A 14,815-nucleotide genomic window follows, 5' to 3' on the forward strand; every position below is an offset into this window, starting at 1 on the left:
TTCTTTCTCTAATTGTTGACTGTCACGTCCTCTTGACTTCTAATTGTCACGTCCCCTTGACTTCTGACTGCTGACTATTGACTGTCACGTCCTTTGACTTCTGACTACCACGTTCCCTTAACTTCTGATTATCATATTTCCTTAATTTCTAACTATTTAGCTCTATTGGATCCCACTTTTATGCACTGTATCAGTCATCATTGACGACAACTGCAGATAGATAATTTCACCTCCGGTTGCGGTAAATAATGAGATAATAGCATCCACATCTTTCAAATCAACTAATTTTAATGGGACTAGCAGTGCTTGCAGTGAGTTCAAACAAATTACCCGAAAGAAGAACGAAAGAGAGAGAAGCGTGGCAACAGCTAGCAACGAAGTTTTACCCGCCCATACAGCAGCTGAAGAAGCTCAAAAACCGACTTGGTAATGTGATTCATTAGGACCTTTGGTAATAAGAGGTGATTTTAATGTGATTCTCCAAAACTAGGGAAGTTAAATTACATTGGGAGAAATAAAACTTCAGGTTTCTTTACAAGATGGTATGATTCGATAGAGAGATGAGAAATCCAAAATAGTGGAAACGGCATTACATGGTATAATGGCCAATATCCAGCATCATTTGCTAAACTACACAGATTTCTTATAAATCTTGTACTGTCTGAAAACCCCCTCCTTAATTCATATTGCAAATTCTGCCTGATCATCATCTACAAGCTAGTCTCCTAAGCCAATGACATTTAAAGGGAAGGCTCTCATATTTAAGTGGATATTTGATAGACAACATTACTTTGTAATCAACATGCATCTTCAAAATTAAATATATCAATTTTAAGAGGGCAAATTAATTTATAAATTATTTTGTGCTTTTAAAATCAAAGATTATTTTCGATTTTTATGAGTTTCAATAGTTCCTAACTAAACTACTGATCTTTCTAAATTCAAAAAATATTTTAATTAAAAATATAACTGTAATATTATTTTTTTTGTTCCAAGTTTTTGTAATTCAATTTGCGCCTTCAAAATAAAGATTCAATGTTGATGCTTTCTTTTGTCAAAAATAGTTTTTAATAAAAAATTTATCTGTGAGATGTTTTATAAAACAAGAAAAGAAATGTTTTCATTGGTAAAAAATAATTTAGAGTCATTTTTTGTTCATCTTTTAGTGAATTGCCCTTTCGCTATGAAATATGCACTGTTTAGATAATTTATTAATTATTTAAATTCAAACATTTCTATAAGCCCTAACAGCATAATAAACTTGTAAATTGTTATTATTACTTCTTGACATACATCCTAATGAGCTGTAAGCAAGTCATAATCAACAAAGTTTAAAAAGGTGATTTCTTTTAGCCGAACGTTCTTCATCGTTAGCCTCACAACAAAATGAAGAGAGATAAATCATATACGACTTTCTATGTGAAAGATATTTAATTCTCAAGGAAATAAACTCTATGAAAATTGATCATTGCAAATAACTCTACCACCTGAATACCAACTTTGCTAAGGGCTAGCATAATCAAGCTCATAAATAAGTATACCATGATGACAAAAAACGAATACGCTCGTCCACAGTACTTCTGTCAACCCATCCTAGGGCCAACACGGAGGAGACAAATAAGTATACCAGCGCTTTGGCAAAGTTGCAAAATCTGTAGCCACAAAATCTAAATGGCATGAGTTGCAATCACTCCATGGAATCTTATTCCATGTGCAATGGCAAGTCGGAACCTAAAGAATAAGGAAACAATGTTGAAGAAAAATGTAGCACGCCAGAAGGAAAATATCATTATTATCACATTCAAAGCATGCACTACACGAACATAAAAACACTGAATCAGTTCAGAATTAGCAGCAACCCACGGAAACCAAGAACACAGGATGACCACTATTAAACAACTTTATTTGATTATAAAATAAGGATGCGTAGATTACAGTTTTCCATCAGCCTGTAAAAATAGGATTTGGCGAATAAAAAACAACCGACCAAGGTTGTCATGGCATGCACAATAATAGAGAATTATGCAGCCTAGCCAATCCCCATGCATTCAGGCTTCTGAAAACACTGTAAAAGCAACCAAACAAGACCAGCATTACAGACTCCAACAGACCCAGATGACACGGGACACGCCCAGAGCAAAAGCACTAGGACTGACTCACTTGACAAGAATTACTGATATGAAAACTTGGCTAAAACACCAAGTGAAACAATGTATCCAGCTTCGTTGGTAATAAGAACCATGATCACAGAAAAAACACGAAGAACATGAGATAACTAGACTCGTAAGCGAAAAACTAGGACTGAGACTGCATATGGTGATCACCGTAGCCAAGGCCAAAATAGAGGAAACCGGCAGACACTGGGAGCCTGCTAAATTTTCCCAAAAAAACAGAGTTCCTTTGTTAAGAACATCTGTAAAAATGATCAGCCATAGATCCACGGATGGTGACCAAAAGTTGCAGAGCCGAAGCCCAGAGGACGGTGAACCAAAAAACAAACTGAAACGGACTTCTGTTGCTCATGGTTGGCAGCGCTGAATGTAACGAAAGCTTGGTTATTTTGAAAGACTCCCAAGCACCATGCTTCTCTGCATCTAGAAAATGATATCACACAGCCACAACCTCTCCTCGAGCAAATTGATTGCATCAGTGCTGATCAAGTGGCAGTGCTGCAGATTCAGACCCACTATCGACTGACCCATGTTTAATAAGAACGGCAGACTTTTCTGGGTGATCTTGGAGCAGCTTGCAAGAGAAAGCATACGCAGGTTAAGCTGCCTTGCTGATGCCAGGATTGCCACACCATAATCACCGATCGTGCAACACGATAAATCCAGGTCATTGAGCACAAGACAGCTCTGAGCAATTGCCATGATGCTTCTATCAGTGATTTTTTTGCAACCATCAAGATTAAGCATCCTTAGAGTGCTTCCATGTGCCTTAACCAGCATAGTAACCAGGGCATCAGAAACATTAACGCAACCACTCAAATTGACCTCCACAATACCTACTTCAGAACTCTGGATCAGTGGAATAAGTGAAGCATCTGTGACTCCAGCTTGACCACCAAAGTCAACTTTCTGTAATCTGGGGCAGATTTTTCCAACCACTTGTAAGCTGGCACTAGTGACACCAGGACAGTTTCGAATGGTCAAAGACTCAAGTGACTTGCATGATGGCAGTTGGGCTGGAGCATAATCTATATCTTTGATACCCAAGCATCTCATTAGAGATAGTGATTTCAACTCTGGGTTGCATGTCAGAAGAGCACCAAGGACACCCATAAGAGTTAACTGGTGGCATTCCTCAATATGCAAATTCTCAAGTGCCCTTGCCTTTTCAGTAAAAGAAACTAAACCAGCATCAGATAGGTCACAAGATTTGCGGACAAAGACCTGCTTCAGTAAAGGTGAACCTTTTGCAATAGCTTGCAATCCTACCTCTGTAAGTCCGTTGCAATGGTTGACGGTGATCGATCTTAACTTTTGTAACCCACAAGTATTGCCCATAACCCAAAATCCCTTCTCCCCCACATTTTTCAGGCCAGTCAGAGACAGATCTGTTAGATTCTTCCCATATTGGCCAATAACTGCTAGGGCTAAGTCAGAAATGTTCAAAGCCTGAAGTTTGATCTTTTCCAGAGAAGAGGAGGGAGAAGAGACCAAGCTTGCAATTCCTTGGTCGCCAACTTCTGGGCAGTCTTTGATAGTAACATATTTCAATTTTGTACAGAAACGACCAACAACCTGAAGAGCTTTATTACTTATGCTTGAGGATGCCTCGATAGTGAGAGACATTAAGTTGGGGCACTTCTGAGCAACAGTTATCAAGCCCTTGTCTGAGATCTGTGGGCATTGGCATAGATCTAGCTTTTCCAACAATGGGCAACCATCAGCAATTTCTGCTATACCGGCATCAGTGACCAAAGGTGTCATGCACATAGATAAGACCCGTAGGGAAGGACATGCATGAGCAATCGCAGAGAGGCCAGCATCAGAGACCCTAGTCGAATCACCTCCTTGGATGAAAAGCTTCCCCAGCCCACCACGGCTACAAGTTCCAAGTGCAATAGAAGCAAGTCTGATATCAGTAGCTTCCTCAGCGACCAAACGCCTGGTAAGAAATCCATTGTTCTCAGTTTCATTCTCATTTACAGGTACAAGATTGTTTAGGTCTGGCAAGGTCTTCTTCATAGATTTGACGCTAGGTTTCATCTGAGCAGCAAGTTCAGAAGAACGGATGCTGCTCAGAAGAATAAGCCAACGCTTAGACACACAAGCAGAGTTGCTTCTCTCCTTATCTCCTGGCAACCGTCTAAGGATCTCAAAGAGACATTCATCAGGAAGGGTGTCAATTGAGCGGGGTTGATGCTTCTTGTCTGCAACTCTCTCCCCTACTCCGAGGACGAGCGGAGCAATGACCCTGGACCTCTTACGAGGAGGGCAGTTACCATCAATAGAACAAGCAAGTGACACGAGAAGCCCCTGTTCCATGAGGTTTGAGAAGAAGGGGCCGCCAGAGCAGAAATCATCGCTGCCTGCAAAACCAAGATAGAAAATGCCGATCAGTTCAAGACATCGAGTATATGTAAGAATTGAAACAACAACTTCCAATTTGTTTTAAGTATTAACAAAAATCTATGCCTATTGTAATAAAGAATTTCCGATTTCTTCTAAAAAATGAATCTGAAACAAAATTAATCAATCATTCAGTAGCGAATAACGATTAGATACATGAATTTCAGCAACAATTCAAAGCAAACGATTTCAACATGTAGAACGCGATGCAAAAAACCAGAAACAATACAGATCCGACCCCAAACTCGATGATTCCCATAGTACACAAACAAGTCAAGCTAGAAAGGAACACATAGGGTTTACCTCCGCGTTTGACGAGAGCTGCCATGAGTTCAGACGAGCGCGGAGCAACCCCGAGGAGGCGAATCCGGCCACCACGAACCGCACCAGCGAAAATAGCAACAAAAGAGAGCCGATCGAGGAGACAAACACCACCTTCAGATGACCAAAAATCTCAGAACGCATCCGCAGAACATCCCAGGAGCGCAGAGAGGGAAAATTGTGGAGAAAGGAAGAGGAGGAGAACGGTTTGGGAAGGAAACGGGGACGCGGCCTCATAAAAAAAGACAGGAAAGAGGAAAGGGGAAAAAAACATGAAAGCGACGGGTGATGGACGGTCAATATGAGATGGGGGAGATGATCTGGACGATGAACGGTCCACGCGTTCCAAACCGGAAGCAATATTAATTACGCCTTTTGCCATTTGAATGCACTGCATCCGCCCCTGCAAAGGAAGCAAGTGGGCGAGGAGATGGCACGGCAAGTGCAAAGGGGATGTACGAAAAAAGTAGCAGAAAAATAATAACAACTCAAACTTAAAATAATAATAATAATAATAATAATAATAATAATTATTATTATTATTATTGATTTTTGGGATAATATAGTACCGCAGATTAAAAGATACAAAACAAGTTGGAATAAAAGAAATCGACACACCAACCGAGGTACATTATGGTGGCCCACCGTCCATGCATCTCTGCCTTTTTGTGTACAGGTGGGCGGACAAGTGGGTGGTTTTAGACTTTAGGTGAGCCAATTGCCATTTCTTTTTTTCTAGCACAAGTTTCTTCTTTCTTAAAGGAATGCATGAACCTGGCTCTGCTTTGTCCCCATGCATCCATCGAGTCCGAGTACGTAATCGTAATTTAAAAACAAATGCATGCATCAGAATTTTTTTTTAAAACAAACAAATAAAAAAGGATGCATCTGTACGCTGGCCATCGCCATCCGCGTTGCAACTTGCAGATTAAGTTGCATGGAAATTTCATGCGGACTCGCCTGATTCATATGGATCGGATTAGGTCTGATTGAAAACAAATCTTAATTTAAATTTGATCTGAATTTATATATAATGTGAAAATTTTAAATCTGAATTTAAATTTGATCAGCTGCATCAATTCAAATCCAACTAAATAATTCTATTATTTTTTTTAAAAAAAATAATTTTTTAAGAATTTTTTATTTTTATCTTAATATTTTATTATTATATATTAATATTGATGTTGATATTAATCGGATTAGGTCTGCTAGCGTCGCGGCCGATTTTGACCATGAAATGGCCAGATTTCGGCCGCCATCTGGCCGTAATCCGGTCGGAATTCGATCGTGATAGGATTCCGGCCGGATCGCGGCCAGAATTGACGGTGCTACGTCTGCTAGCGTCGCGGCCGATTCTGACCCTCTTCGTTTTCTCGCGCCTGCTAGATCGATCCATTGATCGATCCAGCAGGGCTGAATCAATCAGTGGATCGATCCACCGCATCGATCTGCACGGATGTGTGCCGCAGGGTAATACTTTCGTGTATATATATATATATATATAGAGAGAGAGAGAGAGAGAGAGTTGTTATGCTACAGACTCTATCCTGTAAATGGTTACGGACCAACTGCCATGTCATATTATTTTATTTTTTTAATACAATATTTTCTCTCTTTTTTTTTTGTCTTCTTCTTCGTTCTCGCTTTGGTGGAGTAGAGAGTTTCGCTGGGCACCTGCTCCCGCCGGCTCACTTGCTCTCGCCGCGCCTCATCATCGCTGCCCACCCGCTCGGCCGCCAACCACCCTCGCCGCCCACCCGCTAGGTCCTGCCTCGATTCTAGCAGTGATCCAACGCGATCGCGGCCGTGTTGGGCATGCGACGATCACTACGGATTCCGGACGCGACCGCGCCTGAATTCGAACACGACCACGCCAGAATCCGAAAGAGCCAGAATCCAGACATGACCGCGCCGGAATTCAGCGCAATCACATCCATGGCGGAGCCCACCGTCCAAGACGCCATCACTTGCTTCTACTGCACCGTCCTTTCCTCCGGCAACGAGCTGTTCACCTAAGTCGTTTAAGTCGGTGGCGCTTTCCTCTCCGTCACCGTACAGTATGGAATTTCACCCTCGAAACCCCACGCCCATTTGTTGAGGAAAAAGAAGGGTAGGAGGTCCTGTGCTGCTTGCGATTCCGCCATCAGCCTCCACTAGGATACCTCTGTCGTCGCCTACGAGCCGGGGCCCGAATCGAGCAAGGCCTTCAACCTCGCCATGGTCGCCGATGCTGAGTTCACGCTGCTGTTGGGCGACATGTGCGGGCGATTCATCTAGCATTTTGGGGCGACGCACCTGATTGCGGCGTTTTCGATGGTGAGCCGACGAGAGCAGGTGAGCCCGTGGGAGGAGGTGCCCGGCGAAACTCTCTACTCCACCAAAGCGAGAACGAAGAAAAAAAAAAGAGGAAATGTTGTATTAAAAAAATAAAATAATATGACAAGGCAGTTGGTCCATAACAATCCGCATGATAGAGTCGGTAGCATAACAATATATATATATATATATATATATATATTACCCTGCGACACACATTCGTGCGGATCGATGCGGTGGATCGATCCACTGATCGATTCAGCCCCGCTCGATCGATCAATGGATTGATCCAGCAGGCCGATCAATGGATTGATCCAGCAGGCGCGAGAAAACGAAGAGGGTTAGAATCGGCCGTGACGCTAGCAGACGTAGCACCGTCGATTCTGGCCGCGATCCGGCCGGAATCCGATCACGATCGGATTCGTCGGATTGCGACCGGATTACGGCTAGATGGCGGCCGAAATCCGGCCATTTCGTGGCCAAAATCAGTCGCGACGCTAGCAGATGCAGCGCTGCCAATTCTGGTCACGATTCGGTCGGAATCCGGTCGCATTGTGATCTAGCCTAGGGGTGATCCGCCAGCGTCCTGTTAAGATCAACGACAACCGATGGGAGAAGACAAGCGGGGTTGAATCGATCCACAAATCGATTCAGCCCTGCTGGATCGATCAAGCACTAATTTTGATGTACGCCATACCAAACCACACGGAGCGTACCGTAGGATAGTTTTTCTCTCCCTCTATATATATATATATATATATATATATATATATGTTAATTTTTAAAATAAAATTTAATTTAATTCTAATTTTTTTTTATCAAAATCTAAATTCAGATCCATCCAAATTTAATCCAAAATCTCTCTAATCCAAATTCGATCCAAAATTTCTAATCTCAACTTAATGTTTTTAAGATTCGGATCGAAATATTTTTAACACCCCTAGCGTCTCTTTTTCCACGTTCATCCGCATGTGTTCCGCATGTGTTCTGCATGTTGTTTATTTTTTTTCACACTTAATTTTTTTTTAATCCATATTTATTCAATCCACGATGTCAAGCTCATCGTCACAAATTTACCGGCGCACCATGACATCCATGCATGACGTCACCACGACACCCATGCATGACGTCAGGCGTGGACGGGCTTGCTCGCAAACTTCGGTGTCTAGTGAACTTGTGGACTCGGTGGCTGCGCGTGGTCATGGGCTTGCTCCTCTAAATTTGTTTGAGTTTATTTACTTTTTTTTTTGGCAAAAAAATCAACAATTATTAGAATAGTAAAAATATGTATATATCAAAAGGCATTATTTTTTTATTTAATATTAAAGCAGCATTCTATATCTCATGTCAAGATTTGTATTTTTAAAACTATTCTTTTTCTAAAAACAAAAATTCTTAATTTTATTCCATAACTACTATAATTATATATATAAATTATAGTGGCTACGATCTTATAATTAATACAACATCATTGATATATTTTAGTATATTCCGGTTGGGACGTCAATTGTATAAGAATTGTTCCATTTGAAAAGTGAGCCACACAGGTTGCTTGACCCACTTGATCAGACGCCTGAGCATTCACATAGACATAAGAACTTCAACATCGGACTCACTTTAGAAACATCATTGTTCAGGAATATTTATGAGAACATCACATAAGATTTCAGCTATATACTCACTTTAGGAACATCCCTGGTTAAGAATATTCTTAAAAATATCACACAGGACATTAATCGTGCACTTACTTTAAAAATATCTCTATCGAGTTGAATCCCTCTGATCTATATCCTATCATTCCTGACAGTTGCAACTCTTTCATGGGGTTGTCAGTAACTGCACTGACAAGACCAATGCAGCATATGTGATTTGCGATGACTTTTACACGACGTCAAGTGTACGATGTCAATGTCATACCTTTGTCATACTATACAGACTCATACAGTCCCATGCTAAATGCTTTTAACATTCTGCTTGTTTTACTGTAAATGCTTTTAACATTATGCAAGCGGATGTAACTCCACACTTCTGGCAGTTCACAAGCGGACAAGAAAATCTAGCCTTCTATAAATTGACCTTATGATTTATTTTACTTTACATAATTTAAGGACGGACTATGAGGAATAAGTGTACATTATTTATTTTTCTTAACATAATTTAGAGATGGACTGTGAGGAATAGATGTGCATAATATGTTATAATATAATATTATTAGTATTGATTTAAATTGACAAGTCCATGTTGTAATTGTTGGGACCGAAAAGTAGCTAGAGGGGGGGTGAATAGCTCGTCGCGTGCTAGATGCTCGTCGTTGCTTGTTTCTTCAAGATGTGCAGCGGAAAATACAGAAACAAACCACACAACGCTAACAAGGTTGATTTACTTGGTATCCACCTCACAAGAGGTGACTAGTCCAAGGATCCACACCTACACACACACCCTCCACTAATAAAACTCTCCTTTATGGTAACTACCAAGGGCGGAGAAGCCCTACAAGACTCAATACAAGAAGAAAGGGAAAGGTAATGAAATACAAGCTTACAAGCTTACAATGAGAGCAAAAACCCTAACCCTAGTTTCTTCTTCTTGCATTGATCCGCCTCTTGACTTGGAAGAACCTCCAAGAGCCTTCAAGAACTAGCGATCTCGAGCTTGAGAAGAGCTGTGGAGAAGCTGGTGAAGGTCTGAAATGAATCGGTGAAGAGATGCTGAAGGAGACGCACGCCAACAGCCAACGGTCGGATCCGATCGATTCGAAAACTCCCAATCGATAGGGAGGCTTTGGATCGATTCACGGATCAATCCAGCGCCTATCCTGGAAACCGCTGGATCGATCCACGGATCGATCCGGCGCTTATCGCGCGCTCCCAATCGATCGGCGATCGATTGGGACCTCTGATCGATCCACCGATCGATTGAGGCTCATTTCTCGCAAGGCTCGATGAAGCCTGATCGATCCAGCTCTCGGTTTTGCCCAAAACCAAGTCCCAAGCCTCTCAAACCAACATCCGGTCAACATTGACCTGTTGGTACATCATACCTAGCATCTGGTCACTCCCTTGACCTGCCAAAACTCCTCACCAAGTGTCCGGTCAAACCCTTTGACCCACTTGGACTTTTCTCTTCGTGCCAAGTATCCGGTCACTCCCTTGACCTTACTTGGACTTCCACCAGATGTCTGGTTAACCTTGACCCATCTGGATTTCTTCATGCCAAGTATCCAGTCAATCCTTTGACCTACTTGGACTTCCCAACACCAGATGTCCGATCATACTTGATCCATCTGGATTTTCCCTTGCCTGGCTTCACTCACCAGGGTTTTCACCTAGCTTCACTCACTAGTGTTTTCCATCTGCCTAGCTTCACTCACTAGGACTTTCACCTGGCTTCACTCACCAGGATTTCCTTCTGCCTAGCTTCACTCACTAGGACTTTCCATCTGCCTAGCTTCACTCACTAGGACTTTCACCTGGCTTCACTCACTAGGATTTCCTTCTGCCTAGCTTCACTCACTAGGACTTTCCATATGCCTAGATTCACTCACTAGGACTTTCACCTGGCTTCACTCACCAGGATTTCCTTTTGCCTAGCTTCACTCACTAGGACTTTCCAGTCAGGTATCCGGTCACTTTTGACCTACTTGACTCTTCTTCATTCATACTGATCAGTCCCTGATCAGAATCTCCCCATATGAACAACTGCACATGCATTGTCCATGTGTCTACATGTATTATCAAACATCGAAACTATGACCAAGACTCAAGCTTGGTCAACTCAGTCAACCTTGACCTAAGGGATATTGCACCAACAATCTCCCCCTTTTTGATGTTTGACAATACCTTTAAGTTTGGACCATTCTGAGTTAAGCTAATCCCATAGCCTTAACTCCATTCATGCCAAAGTATGAATGTTGGTTCCCTTCATTCTCCCCCTATGACCTCCCCCATAGGTAATGAAGGCCTAACTTAAACCACACATTCTCCCCCTATTGGCACACATCAACCCATCTTTGAGCACACATCAACCTGTGCCTCAATTTTGGGCACACTTCAACAAATGCCCCATTGTTGAAAACTCTCCCCCTGAAGAGTTGCTCATCGTTGTTCACAACTTCACTCGTTGTGACCAACACGATAATGAAGGACCCATTCCCTTCATTTTCAACCAATGCTCGCCCTGGAGCATTAACATGGTCTAATGACCCAAATGAAGGTCCCATACCCTTCATTTATCCTTAACCCTACATTCTTCCTCAATGTAGGCAAATGCCCATCCTTGAGCATTATCCACTTAACGGAAGGTTAACCACCTTCCAAGGTTCATGAAAAATAATTTTCATGCCTTTAAAGAGTCCCTCCCCCTAAAGACATGGTGGTAACTTCTGTCATTGCACCAACAATGACTTGGAATCCCTAATCCTTTAGGAAACCCAAATTTAGAAACTTTGAGGTTCAAATATTCAAAATTTGAAACAAACCTCATTCTAGACTTCAATATAGTCTTCCTTAACCAATCCATCCTTGTTTTCAACACGAAAACACCATTTTTATGTATACAAATATATTTTGAGGGGTTTGGAATGGTTACGTAGACTAAAACAGGTTCAAAATGCTGAAATCAGGCCTTCCCAGTCAAAATCAGCACCTTGGATCGATTGGAGTTAGGTTCCAATCGATTGAACCTTGCTGAATCGATCCACTGATCGATTCAGGCCTTGTGGATCGATCGGCTGATCGATCCAGTAAGCTTCTGTTCGCGAGAAGCTTGCTCCCAATCGATCCACTGATCGATTGAGACCCTCAATCGATCGGTGGATCGATTGAGGTCTGATAGTTGCTGAAAAATGATTTCAGTCACCTTCAGAGGCCCCTAGAAAATTCTACAAAAATTCAAAAATCATGAAATTTCGTGTAGACATTGTTTAGGGTATACTTTATCATGGAAAAATAGTTTTCTATGAAAATACATCATATTTTCAAAGATTGACACAAGCTTGAAAACTTGCTAAAACTTTAGCGTATTCTTCAAGTTTGTGTCTAACTATTCAATGGTGATTACTATCAAAAGATAACCTTCATCAAGGTTTTCCAAAAACATTTTTAAAACATCTTTCAAAACCAATATCCCACCATTTTCCTTGGGCTAAATGCACATGACTTGTACATTAGCTTTCCCAATGATGGGAAAACACATAACTATGTGTTTTGATGAACCTAAAACTCTAAAGAATGCACTAAATCAACATATTGAGTTTTGTTCATCATTTTAACATCTCACTTGTATCTAATGTGCACTAAAACACATACAAGTCATCTTATAGGCCTTTGTGAGATGTAAATTTGGTTTTGCCCTAATCTAGGGATCATGCATCTCTATTTAGGCATTTTGAGTGGTGAACATCCACCAAGGATGTTACTTGTTGATTCCACTTGTGTATACCACTTGTGTATAAATACCACTTGTTGGTATGCCACTTGTTGATATACCACTTATTGGTATAACTTGTATATAAATGTCATTTGTTTATACCATTTGTTGGTAAAAACATTTGTCCTTAATTTTAAGGAAATCAAACTAAATGCATGATTAATGTTATGACATACATCAATATAACATATCTTTCAAAAGAAAGAGTCCTATAGCTACATGATGTATGTATGACATTACATGATATTTTTATATTTTTCACAATAAAGGAATGAATGCAAAATACAGAACTAAATATGATGTCATGGCATATCATGGGCAAACAATCATGGCAATGTTTAGCATAAACAAAATATACCTAGATTACCTATCTAAGTATCCTTAACCACTTAGCTAACTCAAAATATACCACTTGTTTTAACTTAAAATGGTAAACCTAGATTGCCATAAATGCTTCAAGAAAATGCCAAAACCCAAATTGACATTTCTATTTCTCTTGATTTGTTTATGTCACTTAAAAATTAAGCATATCCTCAAATGTTGGCATATACCATTTTTCCTCAAGAGTAGCACTTTAAATTAAAGCTTGGATTGCCTTAAGGTTCTAAGAGAGTACCAAAATCCCAACTTGGTATTTCTCTAGGTTTTCCCAATTTATGCCATTTTAAGATAAAATCAAATTTTCACCATTAGGCATATCTCTCTTTCAAGGAGTAAATAGTAATTCCATTTCATTTTCAAAGGTTAACAAAAACCTTGAAAATGCTCCTTGAGTGTCAATTTCCTCAAAGTTGGGTTAACTACCTTTCTAATCGGAGTTGACGCTCTCTAACCCATCTATGGGGTAGAGAAAATGCTCCTAGGAACCCAACACCTATTGGTGCTCCTTGGATGCTCTAGGTACTCACTAGGGATAACTTCCCTAGATACCTTCCTAGTGACCTTGTTGGGCTTCTTAGAAGCCTTGGTCACATTTTCTAGGTCAACTCTAGGGATAACCTCCCTTGTGACCTTGTTAGTGACTTTCTTAGACTTCTTAGAAGTCTTAGTCACTTTGGTTGCAAAGATACTCCTAGGGATATCTTCCCTTGTATCCTTGACTTGACCTCCAGACTTAGGGTTTGTTCCATAACTATATGGAACCCTATGATAACTAGGCACATCCTTTTTAGCCTTGGGTTTGTATCCCAAACCTCTATGGCCATTAGATGACCTTTGTACCCCTAAACCTAGGTTATGCCCATTTTGCCCTAATAGAATATTTTCCAATCTTTTTAGGGTCTTTTCTAATTTATCAAGTCTTGACCTCAATACTTGATTTTCCCTCACTAAGTCCTTAGTATTTGATTTTTCATTTGATCCATGAGCATTTTTATTCTTGGGCTTGTATCTATTATCCTTAGTGTTCTTGCCCAAATGTCTATCTACCTTCCTAACCTTAGGTTGGGTAGTCTTGGCATGTAGGACCACATGCTTTTCCTTAATGCCCTCATGCTTTCTATTCTTATAGTAAATTGCATTAAAATGATAAAAATTAGAACTATCATGCTTTTTACCATAACGTAAAGGGGTAGGCTCAATAAATGTTACCTTCTTCTTTACCTTGGAGGCTCTCCCTTGATTAGTGCCTCCTTGAGCCTTGACCATCTTCTTCCCCTTGGGACATTGACTTCGGTAATGCCCTTTTTGTTGACACAAGAAGCACACAATGTGCTCCTTGCTCTTCTTTGTCCCGGGGGTGGTCTCCTTGGGCTTCTCCTTGTCCTTTTGTGTCATTTGACCCTTCTTCTTGACCAAATTAGGACATTTACTTTTGTAATGCCCATGTTCCCTACATTCAAAGCATATGATATGATTTTTATTATTAATTGAAATGTTTATACCTTTGCTTGTAGGGGTGGCATCTTCTCTTTTTGATCCGGAGGTAGAAGCTTCCTCTTGATCCGAAGATATTCCTCCATTCGATTTTGCTTGACTTGCGGAGGTGGAGGCTTCTTCATCCTCATCTTCTCTTGACCCGGATGTGGAGGATTCTTCTTGCTCTTGCTCCGGTGTCAATGAAGATTGCTCCCCCTCAATCCTAGAGGTGGAGGCTTCACCTTCTTCTTCATCCTCTTGTACATGAAACAAGGAATATGCTCCTTCCTTGCTCTTTTGATTGCACTCCTTTGAGG

The 14,815-nt window shown here is 40.9% G+C and overlaps 1 protein-coding gene across 1 annotated transcript; it reads right to left on the reverse strand.

The window, feature by feature from the left end:
- Nucleotides 1-1,882: 1,882 nt before the first annotated feature.
- On the reverse strand, nt 1,883-5,127 carry LOC121991740 (EIN3-binding F-box protein 1-like). The gene is made up of 2 exons (XM_042545766.1): nt 4,881-5,127; nt 1,883-4,537 (listed from the first exon to the last, which is right to left on the reverse strand). Exons 1-2 carry the CDS (start codon nt 4,903-4,905, stop codon nt 2,595-2,597), a joined length of 1,968 nt encoding a protein of 655 aa, XP_042401700.1. The 5' UTR covers nt 4,906-5,127; the 3' UTR covers nt 1,883-2,594.
- Nucleotides 5,128-14,815: the final 9,688 nt, after the last annotated feature.

The sequence above is a fragment of the Zingiber officinale genome, chromosome 6B (assembly GCF_018446385.1).
Source record: "Zingiber officinale cultivar Zhangliang chromosome 6B, Zo_v1.1, whole genome shotgun sequence".
In the NCBI taxonomy this organism is placed as follows: Eukaryota; Viridiplantae; Streptophyta; class Magnoliopsida; order Zingiberales; family Zingiberaceae; genus Zingiber; species Zingiber officinale.